Consider the following 20,483-nt stretch of genomic DNA (forward strand, 5'->3'; position numbering starts at 1 on the left):
ACATTCATTTTTATCTCACACTTGAAGTAGGTTTATGATTAAACATACACAAGTATTATTACTTGTCACCATATTTTTTAAATAATTGTTTAAACTACTATACTGTTCTTAAATTGTCTTGCAAACTTGTATATCTGCTTTTATTTTCTGAATGAAAACTGTTTAATGACAATCTATATTGCTTCTACAATGTACAAGCAAGGTACAATTCATTTCAAAGCAAAAGAAATGATCAGTATTTTGAGAATTGTTTTAATAGTCTATGGGAGGTTGTTCATTCTGTGTGTGATTCTAGGGTCTGAAGTCTTCAGGAAAGACAGCAAGGTGGGATGGGGTGAAGTTGGAGAAAACAATACTTACTAGAAGTTTGCAAAGTAAAGCTAGATATGGACTAAAACCTGCTTCAGTCCCATAATACCTCCAAACTCCCAACTTTGATGCTGGGATAATTTGCATGTAAGGTTTACCTATTTCATCAAAGGGCTAAATACACAACCTTTTTCAGGACTTGAAAATACTGAAGAAACTATAAAGAGCTGGAGATCATATAAATTTGGTCACTGCCCTGTGCCAGCCAGGTAAGCCAACAGTGACAATGTGTGTAAACTGAAAATCAGTCTGTTGTATTGGCTCTGGTGTTTTAAGTGTAAACATATGGATGCCTATTTATCTATCATGATATGTAAAGTTAGCCCAAAACTTAGTGGCTTGAGTTTTAAAAAGCTATAGTTTTTGTAGGCCAAGAACTTTTGGAGAGATGTAGGTAAGTGATTCTGGCTTGGGGGGGGGGGGGCGGTGTGGGCAAGGTCTTTGATGAGGAAGCATATGACAGCAGGCTGCAGTCATCTGAGGGTTTGACTGTGTGAGAGATCCACTTTCCAGATAGCTGTTGCTAGGGTGACCACCCCACAAAAAGACCTCAGCCTTGCTTTAATTCTCTGATATCAGTGTGTTAAAGCATTTTTACTGGAGGTATGACTTGAGCAGCAGAGTGTTAGCCTAAGAAGCATGGTACCCTGAGTTCAAATCTTAGTATGGCCAGAAATATATGTCAATTAATAATATTAATATTGATTTAATAAATTTTATATTTTAGTGAAACAATGTGACAATAGAGCATGCACATGAGTAGAGTAACTAAATGCACGCACAGGTCCCCTTCCATTTTTGTACTCTTGTTTGCACATGCTTTTTTTACAATGCCTGTGAGTATGGAAGGTAGAGTGCTAGCCTTGAGCTGAAGAGCTGAGCGACATCACCCAGGCCCAGAGTTCAAGCCTCATGACCAACCAAAAAAAAAAGCCCTCTAAGTAGACATCATGTTTTATAGAATTATTTAGAATTTATTTTATGGTTTCAGTAACCAAATAAATGTTATGACTTTCCAGTAAAAAAGTCTCAGTCTTGATTACCAATATGAACAAAATCATAACACATAGTGTCATGTATTATATACGTAGAACTCTATATCTCTATTATTGCTAGAATATAACATTGGCTCCAATGTATATTTTAGCTTTTCTTTAATTCTGCATTTTACTGCAAATTTGTGCCTCCTGAATAGCAACTCTCTATTTTTCTCTTGGTGTTTTGATCAGCTCTTTTCCAAGATTGAAGCTCTGTTTCTTATTGCTTTTATCTCTCATGAATTAGATCTCTTTTTACTCTGAGTTCAATTTAATCTGGTTTTCTTTTCTTTTTTGTTTTTTGCCCATCTTGGGTCTTGAACTCTGGGCCTGGGCACTGTCCCTAGGCTCATTTTGCTCAGGCTAGCACTCCATCACTTGAGGTACAGCACTACTTCTGGCTTTTTCTGTAATTAATTGGAGATGAGAGACTCACAGATTTTCCTTCCTGGGCTGTCTTTGAACTGCCATCCTCAGATCTCAGCCTCCTGAGAAGGTAGGATGACAGGCATAAGCTACCAGTGCTTAGCTTTAATCTGTTTTCCCAACTTATTATTTTTTTTTAATAGCTTTTTACATTTATTTATTTTTTTTGTAATTTTTTTTTATTGTAAAGCTACTATACAGAGGGTTACAGTTACATGAGTGAGGTTATGAGTACACTTCCTCTTGAACATTGTTACCCCCTCCATTGTTTTCCCCCTACCATCCCCTCCCTCCCTCCCTTCCCCGAGGTTCTTTTTTTTTTTTTTTGATTGTGATTAAATGATTACATAATTTCAAAGTCACAAGTTCATTCTAACTTCCCTGGAGCAAATTGTCTACCACAGTCTGTAATATATAACAGTGTTCACATGTTATATACCATATTTGTGATCAGCAGCATGGGGATATTTAGTAGTGGTTCAATCAGATGAGCGGGAGTTCTTTGTTTCTTAAGTCCTGTTAGTTTTGTCGTATCACCTAACTTTTTGGATTTAGCATCCACTTATCAGGGAGACCATGTACCGTTTGTCTCTTCGTTCTTGGCTTACCTCGCTCAACATGATTCCTTCTAGCTCCATCCATTTCCCTGCAAATGCCATTATTTTGTCATTTCTAATGGCTGCATAATATTCCATTGTGTATAGATACCACAATTTTTGGATCCATTCATCTGTGGTGGGGCACCTAGGTTGTTTCCATATCCTAGCTATTGCGAACAGTGCTGCAATAAACATGGAGGTGCACGTGTCCTTGTATATTGGTTCCTGTTGTTCAGGGTAGATGCCTAGAAGTGGTATGACTGGGTCGTAAGGGAGGTCAATCTTTAGCTTTCTAAGGACCCTCCAGACTGCTTTCCAAAGTGGTTGTATAAGTGTACATTCCCACCAGCCCAACTTATTATTTTTTAAAAATATACATTCTCCTACTCAGTGCCCCTGTTTATGTTTTTAAATGATTGTTCATATTTTTAATTAAAAATACAATTCTTAAAGTCATTTGTATGTGTCAATTTTTTATTGAACACAATTGAACAATCTAGCAGGAAGAGCATTGGAGAAGATGCATACAATATCACAACATTAAATTAAGTTTAAGAATGGTTAAAATTTTATAGAAAATAAAACCATGTCATCTTTGGAGTTAGTTTTCCCACCAGGCTATAGAACAAAACAATATTACAGGACCATAAAACTTTACATATTTTCACTTTCACCATTTGTGGATTGTGACTATAGTGTGGTAGCTATGTTACAATCCCCGAAGATGTCAGATCAGGGTCATCCAGGATTATGAGGAAGGGCACTAACATAGGGGAAAATCAGCCTCTTGCATGTTCTTAAACGGAGACAAAGTTTTCTCTTATGCTAGGAGCTCCCGTTTTCAAGTGATGCCGATCTGCAGCATCCCCTGACTGCTCCACTTAGCCTTGCCATGAGGAGATGTTGGTGTAGTTCTAGTAAATGGCACAGACAGAAGGAACAGTGAAGCATTCCTAAGCTTCTGGAGTGGGGCAAAGTGAAGAATGAGATGGAACAGTGTGTTCTGTATTTAATAGTTAATTTTCTTTTGATTCCTTGGAATTCCAACTATTTAGGAGGGACTTTGGTTTATAATTGTAGTACAATCTTTGCTGAGTTGTCTCAACAGGAAATTAGGTGAGGGAATAAAATGAGTACATTATTAAAATGATAAAATTTATCTCTTACCATAAATTGTCACAGATTTTCCTTTTTTTCCATGCAAACCTTTTTGTTTTGCCAGTCCTGGGGCTTGAACTCAGGGCCTGGGCACTGTCCTTAAGCCTCTTTTGCTGAAGGCTAGCACTCTGCCCCTTTAAGCCACAGCGCCACTTCTGGCTTTTTCTGTGTATGTGGTACTGAAGGATCGAACCCAGGGCTTCATGCATGCTAAGCAAGCACTCTGCCACTAGATCACATTCCCAGCCCAATGCAAACATTTTGTAAACAATGTGTTTTAAGCCTATTATGAGCATTCCTCTTCTTGGCCACCACAAATTTCAATAGGACGTTGTCACTTCAATTTCAAGGTTCTGGATAAATTCTATACTTCTAATGTATTTTTTTGTTTATTGGAATTAAGATAAAATGGCTTCATTTCTACATCCTTCTGAGATTGTTTATTTAATCAAGTAGACTCTAATATAGCAATTCTTCTATTATCTTCATTTTACTTCATTTACTGTCAAAATTACTTGCTTTTTTATTTCACATCTATGCAGATAAGATCCCCAAACATGTTTTATTTCATGATCCATTAGGATAATAAGCACGAGTCTAATTCTAAATGTCTGAAGTTCAGCCTGATGCTTATATCATGAATATCTTCTGTGAATACAAAGAATATTTTTCTTAACATCAAGTTTTTCTACAACAAAGGTGTAGCTCTGTCAGAAACCTAATCCTACATTTTAAGAAATGCAGGATTAATACTTCAGGAAGCTTCAGGTCAGTGTCTGCTAGCATTATGTAACTTAAATACATATTAAAAATGCATGTGCCATGGACAGTGTCGAGGTATTGTATAACCTGGAAGCCTGAAAGGGACCCTGGCCTGGAGTTGAGGAATACCTGAGAGCTGATGGACTTGGTGAAGGGCAGATCAGGACTGTAAGGTCCTCAGTATAGTTGCTGGGCCTCGCAACCCAGAATCTCTATCCTCAGAGCAATCTGGTGGGCCCAACTCTGGGGGTGAATTCTAAGGTAGCGAGTCAGCAGTGGTGGGTCTAGAGAGTTCATCACAGGTGTGAAGGAGTCTTGATTTCCCTGAAAAACCTGAAATAAGGAAGATATGATCTATTAATTATCTAAAAAGAAACAATTTGTGAAGTTTGTAACTCATGCCTGCTAAGCTTCTTAAATTCATCTGCCTCTTCCTCTATCAATAGCTGTTCTTCCAACATGGCCCTTGCTCAACCCCCTTGGCATCATAACATCCCATTGTGCTGCATGCTAGATAGATCAGTGATATCACAAGATCCCCCAAGGCAGTTTGTGTTTAGCTATTAGAGCAAAAGAAGTCTAAGCCCTGTTCTTGGCTCCATCTTCCCCTCTGGGTTCTCATCTTTGGCTGTTTACTGAAGTCATCTCTAGGGAGTTTTCTAAAACTAATGAGGCTCGGGCCAGCTCCTCCAGAGATGCTGATTTAATCGGTATATTCCTATCCTAGCCTCTTTAAGTGGTGCCCAGAAATATCTCAATACATAAAACTGGACATGCCACATTTCTGATTAAAACTTCCATGCCACTTAGAATGAAACCTAAACGCAGTTTCCAGGCTCTGAATGATATAGCCCTAGCCCAAGTCTCTGACTTATCTTCTTCCTTTTACACTGAAGAGGAGACATACTGGTCTTTTGTTCCTGGACAGTGCCAACTCTTTTTTTTTGTCCGTCATGGGTTTGAACTCTGGGCTTGGGCACTATCCCTCAGCTCTTCAGCTCAAGGCGAGTACTCTATTGCTTGAGCCACAGCACCACTTCCAGTTTTCTAGTGGTCTATTGGAGATAGAGTCTCACGAAGTTTCCTGCTGGGGCTGGCTTTGAACCGCGATCCTCAGATCTCAGCGTCCTGAGTGGCGAGGATTACTGGCCTGAGCCACTGGCACCTGGCTAGCCAATTCTTTTTTTAAATATGGAATTCTCTGTATGATGATTCCCTCCATTTGGAAGGCTCTTTTCTCTTTCTTCTTTTTTTATCTAGTGCTTTTTTATCCTTCATGTTTCAGTTGAAATTCCATATCTCTAGAAAACTCTTCCTTACTTCAAATAGGACTCTTCTTTATTTTAAATCATCTTATTTCATTCCTTTGTACCATGTATGCTGTATGTTGTTTATAAAGACTCAATGACTAGTCTGCCTTCTCCCTTCAAACATTATTGCCATGAGGACAGAGGCCTTGGTCATTGTTGTATATTGTCTTTGGCACATAGAACATTTGTACCTAAATTGACTAACAGGAGCATTTGTTGAAGTAAAGTTCTTGTGCTTAATTGAACTTTTAAAACATTACTGCTCTTATTCTGAGAATCTTTGATGAATATTTTATTTTGGAAGTTGTGTATCTTTTGTTAGATTTAATCTTATTAAGCTTTTATTTTGAAATTTTACTAGCCTAAGGAAAATGAAAGTATAGGGGCTGGGGAAATGGCTCAAGTGACACAGCACCTACCTAGCATTGAGTTCAAATCTCAAATAAAAAGAAAGAAAAAAAGAATAGTGCAATGAATATGCTTAAGTACTTCACCTAGTTCACTGTTAACATATTGAGATATTTTATCTCTCTTACTCATGTGTTGTACACAAATTTTCAATGAACCATATGGAAAAATTTTAAACATTAGCGCATTTTACTTCTAAATACTTCACCATAATCTGAGGAAAGGTCCTTTTTCAAACACAAAACACCAGTGTTTTACCAACAAAAATATTGTATAAAATTAATACAATATCACTTAGTATTTTCATTTTCTAGTTCTATCAATTCTAGTAGTATGTAGATTCTTTTTTTTTTGTATACTATCATATCCTCTACACTTAGGTTTTTGTTGTTGTTGTTGTTGTTGTTGTTGTTGTTTTGGGGCCTGAATTCTGGGCCTGGGCATTGTCCCTCAGCTCTACAGCTCAAGGCTAGCACTCTACCACTTGAGCCTCAGTGCCACTTCTGGCTTTTTCTGTTTATGTGGTGCTGAGGAATGGAACCTGGGTCCTCATGCATGCAAGGCAAGCACTCTACCACTGAGCCACCTTCCCAGCCCCTACATTTAATTTTTTAATCTTTTCTAACACTTACGTACTCATATGTTATTTGTTCCTTTTCTCATGCAATTTTGAGAATATTATGTTCATTTTTCACCCTGGATTTTGGACTTGGAATGTCTTGGAGTACACCTGAGCTAAATCTCTCCAGTGACCATTAGCCTTCTTGCACTTGGACTTTTGTATCCTTCTCTAGGTTTTGGAATTTTTTCTTATTATCTTTTAAGACTATCTAAAGGGGCTGGGAATGTGGCCTAGTGGTAGAGTGCTTGCCTAGCATGCATGAAGTCCTGGGTTCCATTCCTCAGTACCAAATAAACAGAAAAAGCTGGAAGTGGCACTGTGGCTCAAATGGTAGAGTGCTAGCCTTGAGCAAACGAAGCTCAGGGACAGTGCCCAGGCCCTGAGTTCCAGCCCTAGGACTGGCAAAAACAAAATAAAAACAAAAACAAGGGGATGGGAAGGTGGCTCAGTGGTAGAGCGCTTGCCTTGCATGCCTGAGGCCCTGGGTTCGATTCCCCAGCACCACATAAGCAAAAAGAAAAAAAAGCCGGAAGTGGCGCTGTGGCTCAAGTGGTAGAGTGCTAGCCTTGAGCTGAAGAGCTGAGGGACAGCGCCCAGGCCCAGAGTTCAGGCCCCACGACCAGACCCCCCCCCCCAAAAAAGAAAAAAAAAGACCATCTCAAATTTTTATAAGGTTTCTTCATTTCTCTTCATACTTTTTTTTGTTTATTTTCCTCCTCCAACTATGAATTTTCAAATAACCTGTATGTGAGATAATTAATTCTTTGTTTCTGTTTGGTCTATGCTGATACTAATGCCTTCTATAGCATTTTAAATTTTGTTGAAAGTATTTTTTCAGCCCAATGATGTCTAATTTGATTTTTAATTACTTCTATGTCTTTGCTCTAAATTTCTTCTAGTATAGTTTATTATTTCTCAGTATTTTTTCAAGTTCATTAATTTCTTTTAAAACAGCCGTTTTAGGTTCTCTGAAAGTTCTCCTGTACTGTTTACTGACTGGCCAGTTTCTGGCACATTGTTGTGAATACTAATAGTTCTTCAAGATTTTTTAAATACTCTTGGCATACAGTATCATCTGGGTACCAAAGTATCAGATGTTTGATGCACTCTTCCCAATCTATCTTTGTTCTTGTATTTCCAAAAATTCCAAGTAAGCTGCATTTTTTTTTTTTTTGGGTCCGGTCATGGGGCCTGAACTCTGGGCCTGGGCACTGTCCCTCAGCTCTTCAGCTCAAGGCTAGCGCTCTACCCCTTGAGCCACAGCACCATTTCCGGATTTTTTCTGCTTATGTGGTGCTGAGGAATAGAACCCAGGGCCTCATGCATGCGAGGCAAGTGCTCTACCACTGACACAACTTCCCAGCCCAAGCTGCATATTTTTTCTTTCTTTTTTTTTTTTTTTTATTGTGAAAATACTGTACAAAGGAGTTACAATTACATGGGCAAGGTAATGAGTACATTTCTTATCAAGCATTGTAGCCTCCTCCTTTGTTTCTCCTCCCCATCCCTTCCCATCCTCTCCACGCCCCCCACCAAATCCTCCCCCCCCACTGCATGAAAGTTGTATTTGTTTTTGACATAATGACTTGTACATCTCATTGTTGCAATGGGTCCACCTGTATCCCTATTTAAACGATTTGTTTTCCCCCTTCCCCTCCACATATTATACTAACATCAAATACAGTGAAAGCAGGGGTTATACTGTGGGGGAGGGACATACAAAGCAACAAACAAATAATCTTATAAATGTGTTAGAAACAATCACATGAAAGAAAAAAACATTTGAATACATATCTTAGGGTTCATTTCCCAGTAGATGAATGGATCAAGAAAATGTGGTATATATACACAATGGAATTCTATGCCTCCATCAGAAAGAATGACATTGCCCCATTTGTTAGGAAATGGAAAGGCTTGGAAAAAATTATATTAAGTGAAGTAAACCAGGCCCAAAGAAACATAGGTCCCATGGTTCCCTTATTTTCAATATCTAGTATATGTCTGAGTCAAGCAGAAAAGGTCAGCTAAGGTGATGTTAGGGAAATGAACTCAAGCTGCATATTGTTTTGAGCCTGCAGTCACTTCTAATGTTTCTCAGCCTTGAGTTGGCTGGCTATCTATTATCATTGTTTTACCACTAGAGGGGGATCTAAGCCAAGGTTTGTCCCAAATCCCAACTTGGTGTGTTGTTCAGAATGAAACAAGTGAGTCCTTAGAAAGAGTAATGTGCCTGATATTGGGGCTGAAGTGGGTCCAGCGGGTTTGTTCACAGCTATTGGCTTGTGCTCAGGCACCGTAGGATTTTGTTTGGATTTCAACAGAATTACTATGAATGGATCAACCTCAGGCTCCTACACAATGACAGGCCACCAATGTCACATCCTGATCCCACAATTCCCAAGATCAGCACAACACTGAGGAAAAATGAAGGTCCATGCTGCTATGTGGTATTTATTGCTCAGTCTAATAGCCTGATTCTCCTACAACCGGCTACATGGAATAGATCATGTACCTCCCCCAAAGCAATGCAGCTAACGCAGAAGCTGTGTCAAACAAGCAGGCCTATGGATAGAGGCATTTTGGACCTGCCCAAGGTGAGGATTCATCAGCCGGTCACTAAGTTCTAGGGCAAAGTCTTTCCTCCAGTGTGCTGCCCAAGGGTGTGGTATTGGTAGTGAAGGTAGTTCCTTGGCCAGTCAGGCTGACACCAAGTGACATCACTCCTAAATCTCAGTCACAGACACCTATACAGTCTCAAGGACAGTCTCATCAGTTCTGTCTTATCATTAGGCTGAAACTTGAGTCCATCTACTAGCATGCTGGTACTAGAAAAGCTCCATCTATGAGCTCTGGCCTGAATATACGTTTATCAGTTTCTACCTAGTAACTGAGTCTCACCATGGTATGCCTGACATTAAGCAGCAAGGCCAAGACCTGTGCCAAATTTTATGCCCTGTTCCTCAGTGGATGAAGAGTTGCACCCTCTCTGTCACCTCAGGTTTGGGAAGGGGTGGGAGGAGCATGGTAGGAGCAGGTCTAAGACTGAATTTTCTTTTTTTTTTTTTTTTTTTTAAGAATTAAACTTTTTTTTATTTTTTTTTTTTGAAGCAAAGTCTCACTCTCACTCCCAGAGTAGCCTGGAACTTACCATGTAACCCACATTCAATGTATGCCTATGCCTCCTGAGTGCTAGGACTTAAAACATTTTTTCTTTTTGGTCCGTCCTGGGCCTGGGCTTTGTCCCTCACCTCTTCAGCTCAAGGCTAGTGCTCTACCACTTGAGCCACAGCGCCACTTCTGGCTTTTTCTGCTTATGTGGTGCTGAGGAATCGAACCCAGGGCCTCACGCATGCAAGGCAAGCGCTCTACCACTGAGCCACCATCCCAGCTCAAGACCGAATTTTCATTTCCGTTCCCTTCCCCAAGTAGGAAATCCCTCTCTATTTATCTCTCTCTGTCTCTCTGTCTCTCTCTGTCTCTTTCTTGCCTCTGTTTTCTCATTCCTCCTCCCCACCCTGTGGTGCTACTTGAAGTTGAAGAAAGGGTGAGACAGGCAACTCTTTATTTCCTGCCTTCTTTAATGCAATCTTTTTTTAAAAAAATACCATGTGCTCCACTTCCTGAAATCATATATGTCCAGCATTATATATTTTCTTCTAGGTATTATTTTAGGGACCTTTGCTATATAATGCTTTATCATTCAGTTCAGAATATTTCCAAGTTTATGATTTTTTCTTTGACCTCTAGATTATTAAAAGTGAATTTCTTGATTTCTAACACTGTCATGTCTTTCTTAATCATATCTATATTGTGATCAGAAAAGATGTTTGATATTATCTAATATTTGAAGTGCTTTAGTGATAATATATTTATAGTGCAAAATGGAGCACATTTCCTTTGTGCTCATAAGGAGTATATAATTCTATAGTTTTAAGGTATAATCTTGTAAATACGTCCACAAGATCAGATTTTGTGAATTGTTAAATTCTATTTCTAAAACTTTTCCTTTGTTTTTTTCTATCAATTGATGAGACATTTAAAAGTCTGTGAGTCTAAATTGTGAATTTATTTTCCTTTTCCTTTTCTCAGTTCTTGTATTAAACTGTTTGAGGATATATAAACTGTAATATAAATTTAACATTGTTGCATTTTCTTAGAGAATCCATATTATTATTAACTCATATTCTTAACTTGGTAATATTGTCTTGTCTGATATTAATAGAACGACAACAGGTATCTTTTAGATACTATTTGTAAAATTCTTTTCTATTTGTGGCTTGCTACTTGTCTGTATTTAATATTTTACAGATAGCTCTTGTAAAAGACAGTTTTCATTGTGATCCATTTGACAATCTTTGTCTCTTAACTGATCCATTCATATAATATATGATTATTGTTATATATGGATTTAAATCTGTCATCAGTTTCATTCTGCTTTGCTTGCTTCATTAAGATTTATTGATTATATTTTATCATTTCATATTTTTGTACCATTTGAGAGTCCTACACCCTATTTTATATTCTATTATTTATTGGTTATCCTAGAAATTGTGACATGCATTAAACTGGCCATGTTTGTTATTAATCAACATTTTTACTTCTTCGATACTGTAGTAATTTTAAATTTTCTTGTTCTCCTACTTCATTGTTGGTGGGAGTGTAAAGTTGTTCAATCAGTTTGGAAAGCAGTATGGAGGTTCCGCAGAAGACTCCACATAGAGCTCCCCTATGACCCAGCAATCCCACTGTTGGGCATTTACCCAAATGATCACAAACAAGGGTATACTAAAGCTACCAGCACAACTATGTTTATTGCAGCATTATTTACCATAGCTAAGATATGGAACCAACCCAGATGCCCCTCAGTAGATGAATGGATCAAGAAAATGTGGTGTATATATAAATGGAACTCTATGCCTCCAACAGAAAGAATGACATTGCCCCATTTGTTAGGAAATGGAAAGACTTGGAAAAAATTATATTAAGTGAAGTAAGCCAGACCCAAAGAAACATAGGTCCCATGGTTTCCCTTATTTGCAACAACTAGTATATGTCTAGGACAAGCCGAAAAGATCAAAAGCTATGTACATATGACCAGATAAGATGATGTTAAGTGAAATGAACCCCAAGATAGGGATACAAGTGGTTTTTTCTTTCTTGCTATTTTTTAAACACATTTATAATGTACTCTGTGATTTTTTTTATTTCTCTTGTATATTCTTTCCCCATGGTATAACCCCTGTTTTCACTGTATTTGATTTTGGTGCCCTGCATCTTGTATATACATTTTTCTAAATTGGGGAGGGGAAGGGAAATAACAAAATGCTGAAATAAGGATATAGGTTGACCCATTGTAACAATAAGGTATACAAGATACTATGTAGAAAATGAACTTTACAACTTCAGGGGGGGAGGGGGAGAGAGGAGTTGGAGAGATGGGGAGGCAAGGGATGGTATGGGAAAAACAAAGGAAGAGGTAACAATCCTGCACAGAAAAAGTCCTCATTACCCTGCTCATGTAACTGTAACCCCTCTGTACAGTATTGTTACAATAAAAACATACAAAAATATAAAAAAGAAAAAAACATATATCTAACCAAATATCTATCACAAAAAATAAATTTTCTTGTTCTATTCATCTCAATTATGACATTTAAGTTTTTGTTGTCATGTTTTCTAAATGAACCTTTTATCCCTATAAGTTGGCTGTCTCAGGCATTTGTTACAGTAACAGAGAGCTGACTAACACACCCATCAGGTTAATACTTAGTGACAAAGGAGATTATTTTTAAAAAACAAAACAAAACAAAACACCACAAGCCTGGCACCAGTGGCTCATGCCTATAATCCTAGCTACTCAGGAGGCTGAGATCTGAGGATTGTGATTCAAAGCCAGCCCAGGCTGGAAAGTCTATGAGACTCTTATTTCCAATTAACCACCAGAAAGCCATTAGTGGAGTTGTGGCTCAAGGTGGTAGAGCGCTAGCCTTGAGCAAAAAAGCTCAGGGACAGGGGCCATGTCCTGAGTTAAGGCTCCATGATTGACAACAAAACAAAACAAAAACACCAAAAACCACAGGTATGAACTGTTTTTTGTTATTGTTCATGGGATAGTACAACTTTGTGTTCTTTCTATAATGAGTATAATTTGTTGAATTTATCTAGCAAATCCAGATCAGGAACAAAGACTACCTAGACTACTAAAGATCAAAAAAGCCTAGAAATCTACATTACTGGTGAGGCTACAGGAACCATTAAACATTTAGCAAGTAACTCTTTCCAGCCTTCTAATTCTTGCTGTCATCTTGGATGACATCGAGAAGAATCAACACTTGGCTATACTCTTTCCTTTTCTTAGATTTTTACTTCCTTGCTTAAATGCACTATGTTCTCTCAGAATGTCATTCACCATATTTTATTACCACAGGTACTCTGCAAATGCTACTCTGATCAAGTTGGTTACATCTCTCAATGTCAAGATCTAAGAGAGATTTTGTCTTTCTTTGAGAACATCGTACCTTAACTTTCCCATTCTGAGAAATGAGAATCCAGCGATGGCCATCCTGACTGCTAGAGATGAGAAACTCCTTCACAAACATGCTGGTAAGGAGAGATTTCACTCCCTGGGTGATTATCCCTGTGATTTTCATTGTCTTCTGGAAGTCCACTTGTAGCCACTCTTTTGGATTATTCACCTTAAAAAAAGTGTTGGATGAACATCCTGTTGGCCACTATTTGTTCCCAGAAATCCCCAAAGACTTTCTTAACTATACTACGGCACTTATCACTCTGCATTTTAATGGTTTGTCAGCTTCTTTTATTTGACAAAGAAACCTAAGGAATATCCATTTAATAGGTGCCCAGCAAATGCTGAATAACTATAAGAGCCTTCTATAGATTGGATAGAGTGTTAAAGATTGATAGCCTATTTTGTTTAAACTAATCTTGGAAAACAGAGAGAGTTAAGTACATTCACACCTCTTAAGAAGTTATGAGTATTAACAGATATTTTTGGTGCCAGTCCTGGGCCTTGAATTCAGGGCCTAGGCATTATCCCTGAGCTTTTTGGATCAAGGCTAATGCTTTACCACTTGATCCACAGCACCACTTCTGGTCTTTTTGGCATTTAATTGGAGATAAGAATCTTACAGACTTTCCTGCCCAGGCTGGCCTTGAACCATGATCCTCAGATCTCAGCCTACTGAGTGGCTAAAATTATAGATGTGATCCACTGGTACCTGGCTTATTAACAGATATTAACATAGTACTGAAAACAGTTGTTTCTGTGAAGAGTTTCAATTAAAGTTCATTTCCCTCTCCAATGAATGCTCTCTGAAATCACATGGAACATCCAATAAATGTTTATGGGGGTGTCTTCCCATAGTCAAACCTTCTTAGATCCTCTTATTAGAAGCACAGTCAACAGAAATACCTATAAGAAACAAGATCCTTTCCTATTTTTCCCAACGTCTAGTCCCTGCTCTGCTTTAGTTATGTAGTAGATATTTTGCCTCTTACATGAGGTCGCCAAGCATTAGTCTTCCCCTGCAGGTTAAGTCGAGCTTGTGAAGGAGACCAGGTTACAAACATATTGGTGAAGTAGGAAGAGGCAGTAATCTGTGCATCTGATATTACTTTGCTTTCCATTCCTAATGGTATGCTGCAACCTCAAAGAAATGAAAGGACAATGTTATCACAAGGAAAGTCTGCAGCTTACTGGGCCGCCTCCAGTTCTCTAGGGTTACTATTATCCTGACAATTTTTCAGGCATTAACTCTTACACAAATTCAGTTATTGTTGATATGACCTTGTTTTCTGGTCATTTCTGCTCATATTTGCTTGACTAATTTTTTTATTGGTAGAAATATAGGAGGTGGCTGACTCCTGGGAATTTCATGGTTAGGACAACAAATTCCTGTTTTTATTTTTGTTTTTGCTTTTTCTGCATTGTGTTGGTTTTATCATTAATAATTCTGTGTCCAGCAACAGAGATCCCCTCCTCCAAGTTCTACAATAACTAGGACAGTTGGTTATACTACTTGTGGTTGGGAAAGGAAATGATAAGGGATAACTAGACACTTACTGTTTAAATCACAGCCCATCAACTCCATGCGAAGAGTACTGCGGCCGCTATAATGAGTTGGGTGCAAACGGATATACCGAGCAATAATTGGAGGATTAAAAATATTGTGCTTTATCCCAGATGAATCTACATTGCCAAAGAAGACCTGTTTGGAAGGATGGGTAGACATACATGGAAAGTGATTGTAAAGTGAAACACAATTTCTCCTATTTGAAGTTTCCTTTTGATTTTACCTTGTCCATTTTTCAACAGTATGAAACATCCAAATAAAACCATGCTGGATATACAGACGTTAGAATGTTATACATGGAGGAGATAAGTACCAGGAAGAGAAGCAGAACAAGAATATTAGGTCTGGTCTGGGGAAAATGAAGTCATTTTCTTCCTTGGCCCACTGTAAACATCTTACAAAAGGACTTTAGGATTTAGGACTTTGCTACTCCTACTCTTACTAGAGCAATTAGAAATACAATGTTTGGAGAGTGACATCACCAAATTGGTAAAATAGGAGGTCCCTAGCTCTCATCCCACCTACAAGAATAGTCTTGGAAGACATCTGTAGATAAAATTGCCTCTATGGAAGTCTTGAAATGCAGAAAGGAGACTGAAAAATCCCAGTGAAATCCGAATCCAAATATAGATGCTTTCATAAGCCAGACCTGTATTTTGGCTGAGGTCTTGGTTATGGACTCAGAAGCAAACAACCTCCTTCAAATTTAGCTCTAGTTCCACTTTTGTGTAGTTCTGACATTAACCCTATCATTCCAGAGGTTTGGAAAGCCTGTCCCTCACTGGCACCCCTATAACAGCTGTGGTTTAGATGCTGTTTGTCTCACAATTTCATGTGTTAAGATATTGGTCCCGAGTGTGGTGATATTAAAAAGTGGCCTAAGAGCTGATATTAAAAAGTGGCCTAAGAGCCTAATGAGAGGTTGTTAGGGGCACTGCCTTCAAAAGTATTACAGGAGATCTCATGGATTACAAGACTGAGTTGTTATTAAAAAAAAAAAAAAGAGTGAGCCTGGCTTCTAAATCATTCTGTACCTCCCTATATGGTCATGTGATCTTTCCCTCTCACACAGTTTTCCATTACTGTGACACAATCTACTATTTGGTCCTTATCAGTGCTCAGAAGTCAGTAGCATGGCAATAAACCTCTAGAAACAAGAGCTAAATAAATTTCTATTATAAACTATGTAGCCTCAGATATTTTGTAATAGTAACAGAAATAGACTAATACACAGGACTTTGGAATAGCTCTATGACTCAGCTGTAGTCCCACACTCTTATGGTCTGAGAGCATCTCTACTTTTTTTCAGGTAACTGGCAGGAGCTATGTCAGTCCATGATACGAGAAAGAGACCTAGCAAATGGAGCTGAATAGAGACTAGGAAACCCTTGACATGGTGCCACTGCACCATGGTCGGGAAGAAATTGTCTTCACATGAACCTGGTGGGAGCCGTGTCCATCTCTGGCCCAAAACAGCCTTCTAACTATGGGCTCAACTCAGGACCCTGGAACAGCCCAACTCCAGACTTGCCTCATTCACCATGGTCCAGATACCATTCTGTTCACCCATGAACCCAGAAGGAGCCACACCCATCCTCACCCTGAAGAAACTACTGCAGAACTAGAAAGGTGCCTTTCAAATGCAAAAACACCACCAAAACAAGGCTATACAAAGAAGTTAGGATCTATCACACCAGCAAAAGAAATTAATAAAGCTCTAGTATGGGCTGGGAAGGTGGCTCAGTGGTAGAGCGCTTGCCTTGTAAGCCAGAGGCCCTGGGTTCGATTCCTCAGCACCACATAAGCAAAAAGAAAAAAGCCGGAAGTGGCGCTGTGGCTGAAGTGGTAGAGCGCTAGCCTTGAGCTGAAGAGCTGAGGGACAACGCCCAGGCCCAGAGTTCAGGCCCCACGACCCGGCCCAAAAAAAAAAAAAAAAAAAGCTCTAGTAACCAACCCCAAAGAAGTGGAACCTCATAAAATATTGGACAAATAATTCAAAATATCTATTTTTAAAAGTTCAATGAGCTATAAGAGAATATAGACACTAACTAAATCAGAAAAAACAATATGAACAAAATAAGTTTAAGGAAATGGAGGCATGGCTCAAGTGATAGAATACCAGCCTTGAGCAAAAACACCAAGGCACTGTAAGAGGCCTTGAGTTTAAGTCCCAGTATGTACCCCCCCCCAAAGACATTTAATGAAGAAAACTACTTTAAAGAGGGCCTAACAGAAATCTGGAAGCTGATGCATACAATGATTGAATTGAAAAATTCAATAGGAATCTACAACAGAAGACTCAATCATGTAGAAGAATAACTTGAGTTAAAGAAAACACCGTATTTGAAATTATCCACACTTAAGAGTAACAAAAAGTGGGCAATGGAGAAAGCATATAGAATTTATGGGACACTAACAATGAAAAGTCTGTATTACATAGGAGCCTTAAAAGGGGAGAAAAGACATAAAGGAATCTCAAAGAAATAATGGCTTAGAACTCCCCAAAGGGAGAAAAATGGATATCTTAACTTATAAAACCAAAACCCCCTAAACTTGAAGAGGTTTATACTGAGAAACATCATACTTAAATGATGAAAAGTCATAGACAAGGGCTGGGAAGGTGACTCAGTGGTAGAATGCTTGCCTTGCATGCACGAGGTTCTGGGTTCGATTCCTCAGCACCACATAAGCAAAAAAAAAAAAAAAAAAAGTGAAAGTGGCACTGTGGCTCACGTGGTAGAGCACTAGCTTTGAGCTGAAGAGCTGAGGGACAGCACCCAGGCCCAGAGTTCAGGCCCCATGACCAGACCCCTCCAAAAAAAAAGAAAGAAAGAAAGAAAAGAAAAGTCATAGACAAGCCTAGTGCCGGGCTCAGGCTTGTAATCCTAGCTACTCAGGAGTCTGAGATGTGAAGGTCCAGGTTCAAAGCCAGCCCAGAAGGAAATCCATGAGGCTGTTATTGCCAATGAATCACCCAAAAGCCAGAAGTGGCATTGTGGCTCAAGTGGTAGAGCGTTAACCTTGAGTGCAAAAGCTAAAGGACAGCGTCCAGGCCCTGAGTCCAAGTCCCAGGTCTGGCACACAAAATGTTAAAAAGTTTGTGAGAGGGCTGGGAATGTGCTAAGTGGTAGGGTGCTGCCTAGCCTGCGTGAAGCTCTGGGTTTGATTTCTCAGTACCAGACACACAGAAAATGCCAGAAGCGGCTCTGTGGCTCAAGTGGTAGAGTGCTAGCCGTGAACAAAAGAAGCTAAGGGACAGTGCCCAGGACTGGCAAAAAAAAAAAAAAAAAAAAAGAAGAAAACTTTTGAGACTCCAATTAGTCACCAAAAAGCCAGAAGTAGAGCTGTGGCTCAAGTGGAAGAACGTTAGCCTTGAGTAACAGGGCTCAGGGACAGTGCCCAGGCCGAGTTCAAGCTCCAGATCAGCACCCAAAGGAAACAAAAGGAAACAAAACGTTTGTGCGTCTCCATCTCCACCAATGGTGGGATACAGTGGCATACATCCAAAAGCTCAAGTAAGGGGATCACAGCGCAGGCCTGCCTGCCCGGGCATGCAACAAGAGCCAACGGCTAAAATAACCAATGCAGATCGAGGCTGGAGGCCCGAGTGCAGAGGCAGAGCACCTGTCCAGCAAGCTGGAGGCCCTTGCCCTTTCCCAGCATGATCCAGGTCGGGTGGAAGCACTAGAATCGCCGCCTGAGGGGAGACGCAGGCTCCCGGGGAGCGACGGCACCTGCGCGCGACGACACCTGCGCGCGACGGCACTTCCGGACGGGCTCGGGCGGACTGGTGAGGTCATTACCCGCCGCCGGCAGGCCCGCGTGCAGGCAGTTGGCACCGGGTCACTGTGGTGCCCGGCGTCCCTTCCAGGCGGCGGCTGGGACAGGAGCCCTCCAGGGTACACTTGGCTCTCAGACAGCCCCCGAGTCAGGCCAGGTGAGGTTGCCGGGACGATGGCATGCTGGGAGCCACGACGAGGGCCCCGCAGGCCCCACGTCTGAAGGCGATTGGGGTGGGGCTGGAGGGGTGGCTTGGGCTGCCAGGAGGCCCGGTGTGCAGGTCAGGACGGCCCAGGGCCCCAGCCGGGTTTGCGTAGAGGACCACGCCGGTGTGGGTCCACGTCCCACCGGCTGTCATTCGTGCCCCCAGGGCGAGCCGGCGGCCAGGCCCAGGTCCGGATTTGCGGAGCGTCAGCGGCGGTGCCAGGGCAACCCCCTCCCCAGCTGTGACTGCGAGCGGCGTGCGCTCGCAGCCTCCTCCCGGACGGCCTGCTGGTTGCCAGGCAACGGCGGGGCGGGAGCGCGGGCGGTCTACCGCGCACCCCGCGGGGACGCACGGCACGTCGCGGCTGGCCCGCTGCGTCAGCGCGCTCACCCGGAAGCGGCGAGTGGTCGACATGGCGGCCTCTTCGTCAGGCCTGGGCCTCGGCCTCGGCCTGGGCCTAGGTGGCGGCGGCGGCGGCGGCGGCGTAAGCCCAGGGGCCGAGGCCGGGGACTTCCTGGCTCGGTACCGGCTGGTGTCGAACAAGCTGAAAAAGCGTTTCCTGCGGAAGCCGAACGTGGCCGAGGCCGGCGAGCAGTTCGGACAGCTGGGCCGGGAGCTGCGCGCCCAGGAGTGCCTGCCCTACGCGGCCTGGTGCCAGCTGGCCGTGGCGCGCTGCCAGCAGGCGCTGTTCCACGGGCCCGGGGAGGCGCTGGCCCTGACCGAGGCCGCGCGCCTCTTCCTGCGCCAGGAGTGCGACGCCCGGCAGCGCCTGGTCTGCCCCGCCGCCTACGGCGAAGCTCTGCAGGCGGCCGCTAGCGCCCTGAGCGCCGCTGTGCGCCTGCACCTGGAGCTGGGCCAGCCGGCCGCCGCCGCCGCCCTGTGCCTGGAACTGGCCGCCGCCCTGCGCGACCTCGGCCAGCCGGCCGCCGCCGCCGGCCACTTCCAGCGCGCCGCCCAGCTGCACCTGCCCCAGCTGCCCCTGGCCGCGCTGCAGGCGCTTGGCGACGCTGCCTCGTGCCAGCTGCTGGCGCGAGACTACACCGGTGCCCTGGCGGTCTTCACGCGCATGCAGCGCCTGGCGCGCGACCATGGCAGCCACCCCCTGCCGCCGCCCCCGCCGTCGCCGCCCCAGCAGCCGGGACCCGGTGCGGCCTCTGCGCCGCTCCCCGCGAACTCGGGCTCGGCCGCGCCCTCCCCCGCCACGCTGGGCGCCTTCTCGGACGTGCTGGCCCGGTGCGAGGTGTCCCGCGTACTGCTGCTGCTGCTCCTGCAGCCGCCACCCGCCAAGCTCCTGCCCGAGCACGCCCAGACCCTGGAGAGGTACTCCTGGGAGGCCTTCGACAGCCACTGCCAGGACAGCAGCAGCGGCCAGCTTCCTGAGGAGCTGTTCTTGCTGCTGCAGTCCTTGGTCATGGCCACCCATGAGAAAGACACGGAAGCCGTCAAGTCGCTGCAGGTGGAGATGTGGCCACTGCTGAGTGCCGAGCAGAACCACCTCCTTCACCTAGTTTTGCAAGAAACCATCTCCCCCTCGGGACAGGGCGTCTGATGAATCCCAGCAACCGAGATGCCCTTTTGCCAGAGACCCAACCACCCCACAGCACGCCCAGTACCTTTCCCCTCCCCTCCCCTCCCCACTTTGCCACTGGGGAGAAATAAAAGATGGTCTTCTTGCTCCTGTGTTGTCTGTCATTCCCATCGTCACCTTGGGCGT

General features: G+C 42.4%; 2 protein-coding genes across 3 annotated transcripts in view; one reads left to right on the top strand and one right to left on the bottom strand.

The window, feature by feature from the left end:
- Window positions 1-3,774: 3,774 nt before the first annotated feature.
- The window catches only part of F8 (coagulation factor VIII), an 83,909-nt gene continuing 67,200 nt past the window's right edge, over window positions 3,775-20,483 (bottom strand). For both annotated transcript variants that reach the window (XM_042667468.1, XM_042667467.1), the window contains 4 exons: window positions 14,775-14,919; window positions 14,210-14,358; window positions 13,210-13,386; window positions 3,775-4,684 (listed from right to left, as the gene is read on the bottom strand). In XM_042667468.1, the coding sequence (XP_042523402.1) occupies window positions 4,529-4,684; window positions 13,210-13,386; window positions 14,210-14,358; window positions 14,775-14,919 (627 nt within the window). In that variant the 3' untranslated portion in view covers window positions 3,775-4,528. The remainder of the gene's footprint in view (window positions 4,685-13,209; window positions 13,387-14,209; window positions 14,359-14,774; window positions 14,920-20,483) is intronic.
- F8a1 (coagulation factor VIII associated 1) lies at window positions 18,602-20,444 on the top strand. Its single transcript, XM_042667469.1, has 2 exons — window positions 18,602-18,721; window positions 18,935-20,444. The coding sequence occupies exon 2, from the start codon at window positions 19,182-19,184 to the stop codon at window positions 20,316-20,318; it is 1,137 nt and encodes a 378-aa protein (XP_042523403.1). The 5' UTR covers window positions 18,602-18,721; window positions 18,935-19,181; the 3' UTR covers window positions 20,319-20,444.

This window comes from Dipodomys spectabilis, unplaced genomic scaffold, assembly GCF_019054845.1.
Source record: "Dipodomys spectabilis isolate Male_0828 unplaced genomic scaffold, ASM1905484v1 ptg000411l, whole genome shotgun sequence".
Taxonomy (NCBI): domain Eukaryota; kingdom Metazoa; phylum Chordata; class Mammalia; order Rodentia; family Heteromyidae; genus Dipodomys; species Dipodomys spectabilis.

Coding starts and splice junctions, on each gene's coding strand:
- F8a1 (XM_042667469.1), top strand. CDS start 19,182: ATGGCGGCCTCTTCGTCAGGCCTGGGCCTCGGCCTCGGCCTGGGCCTA.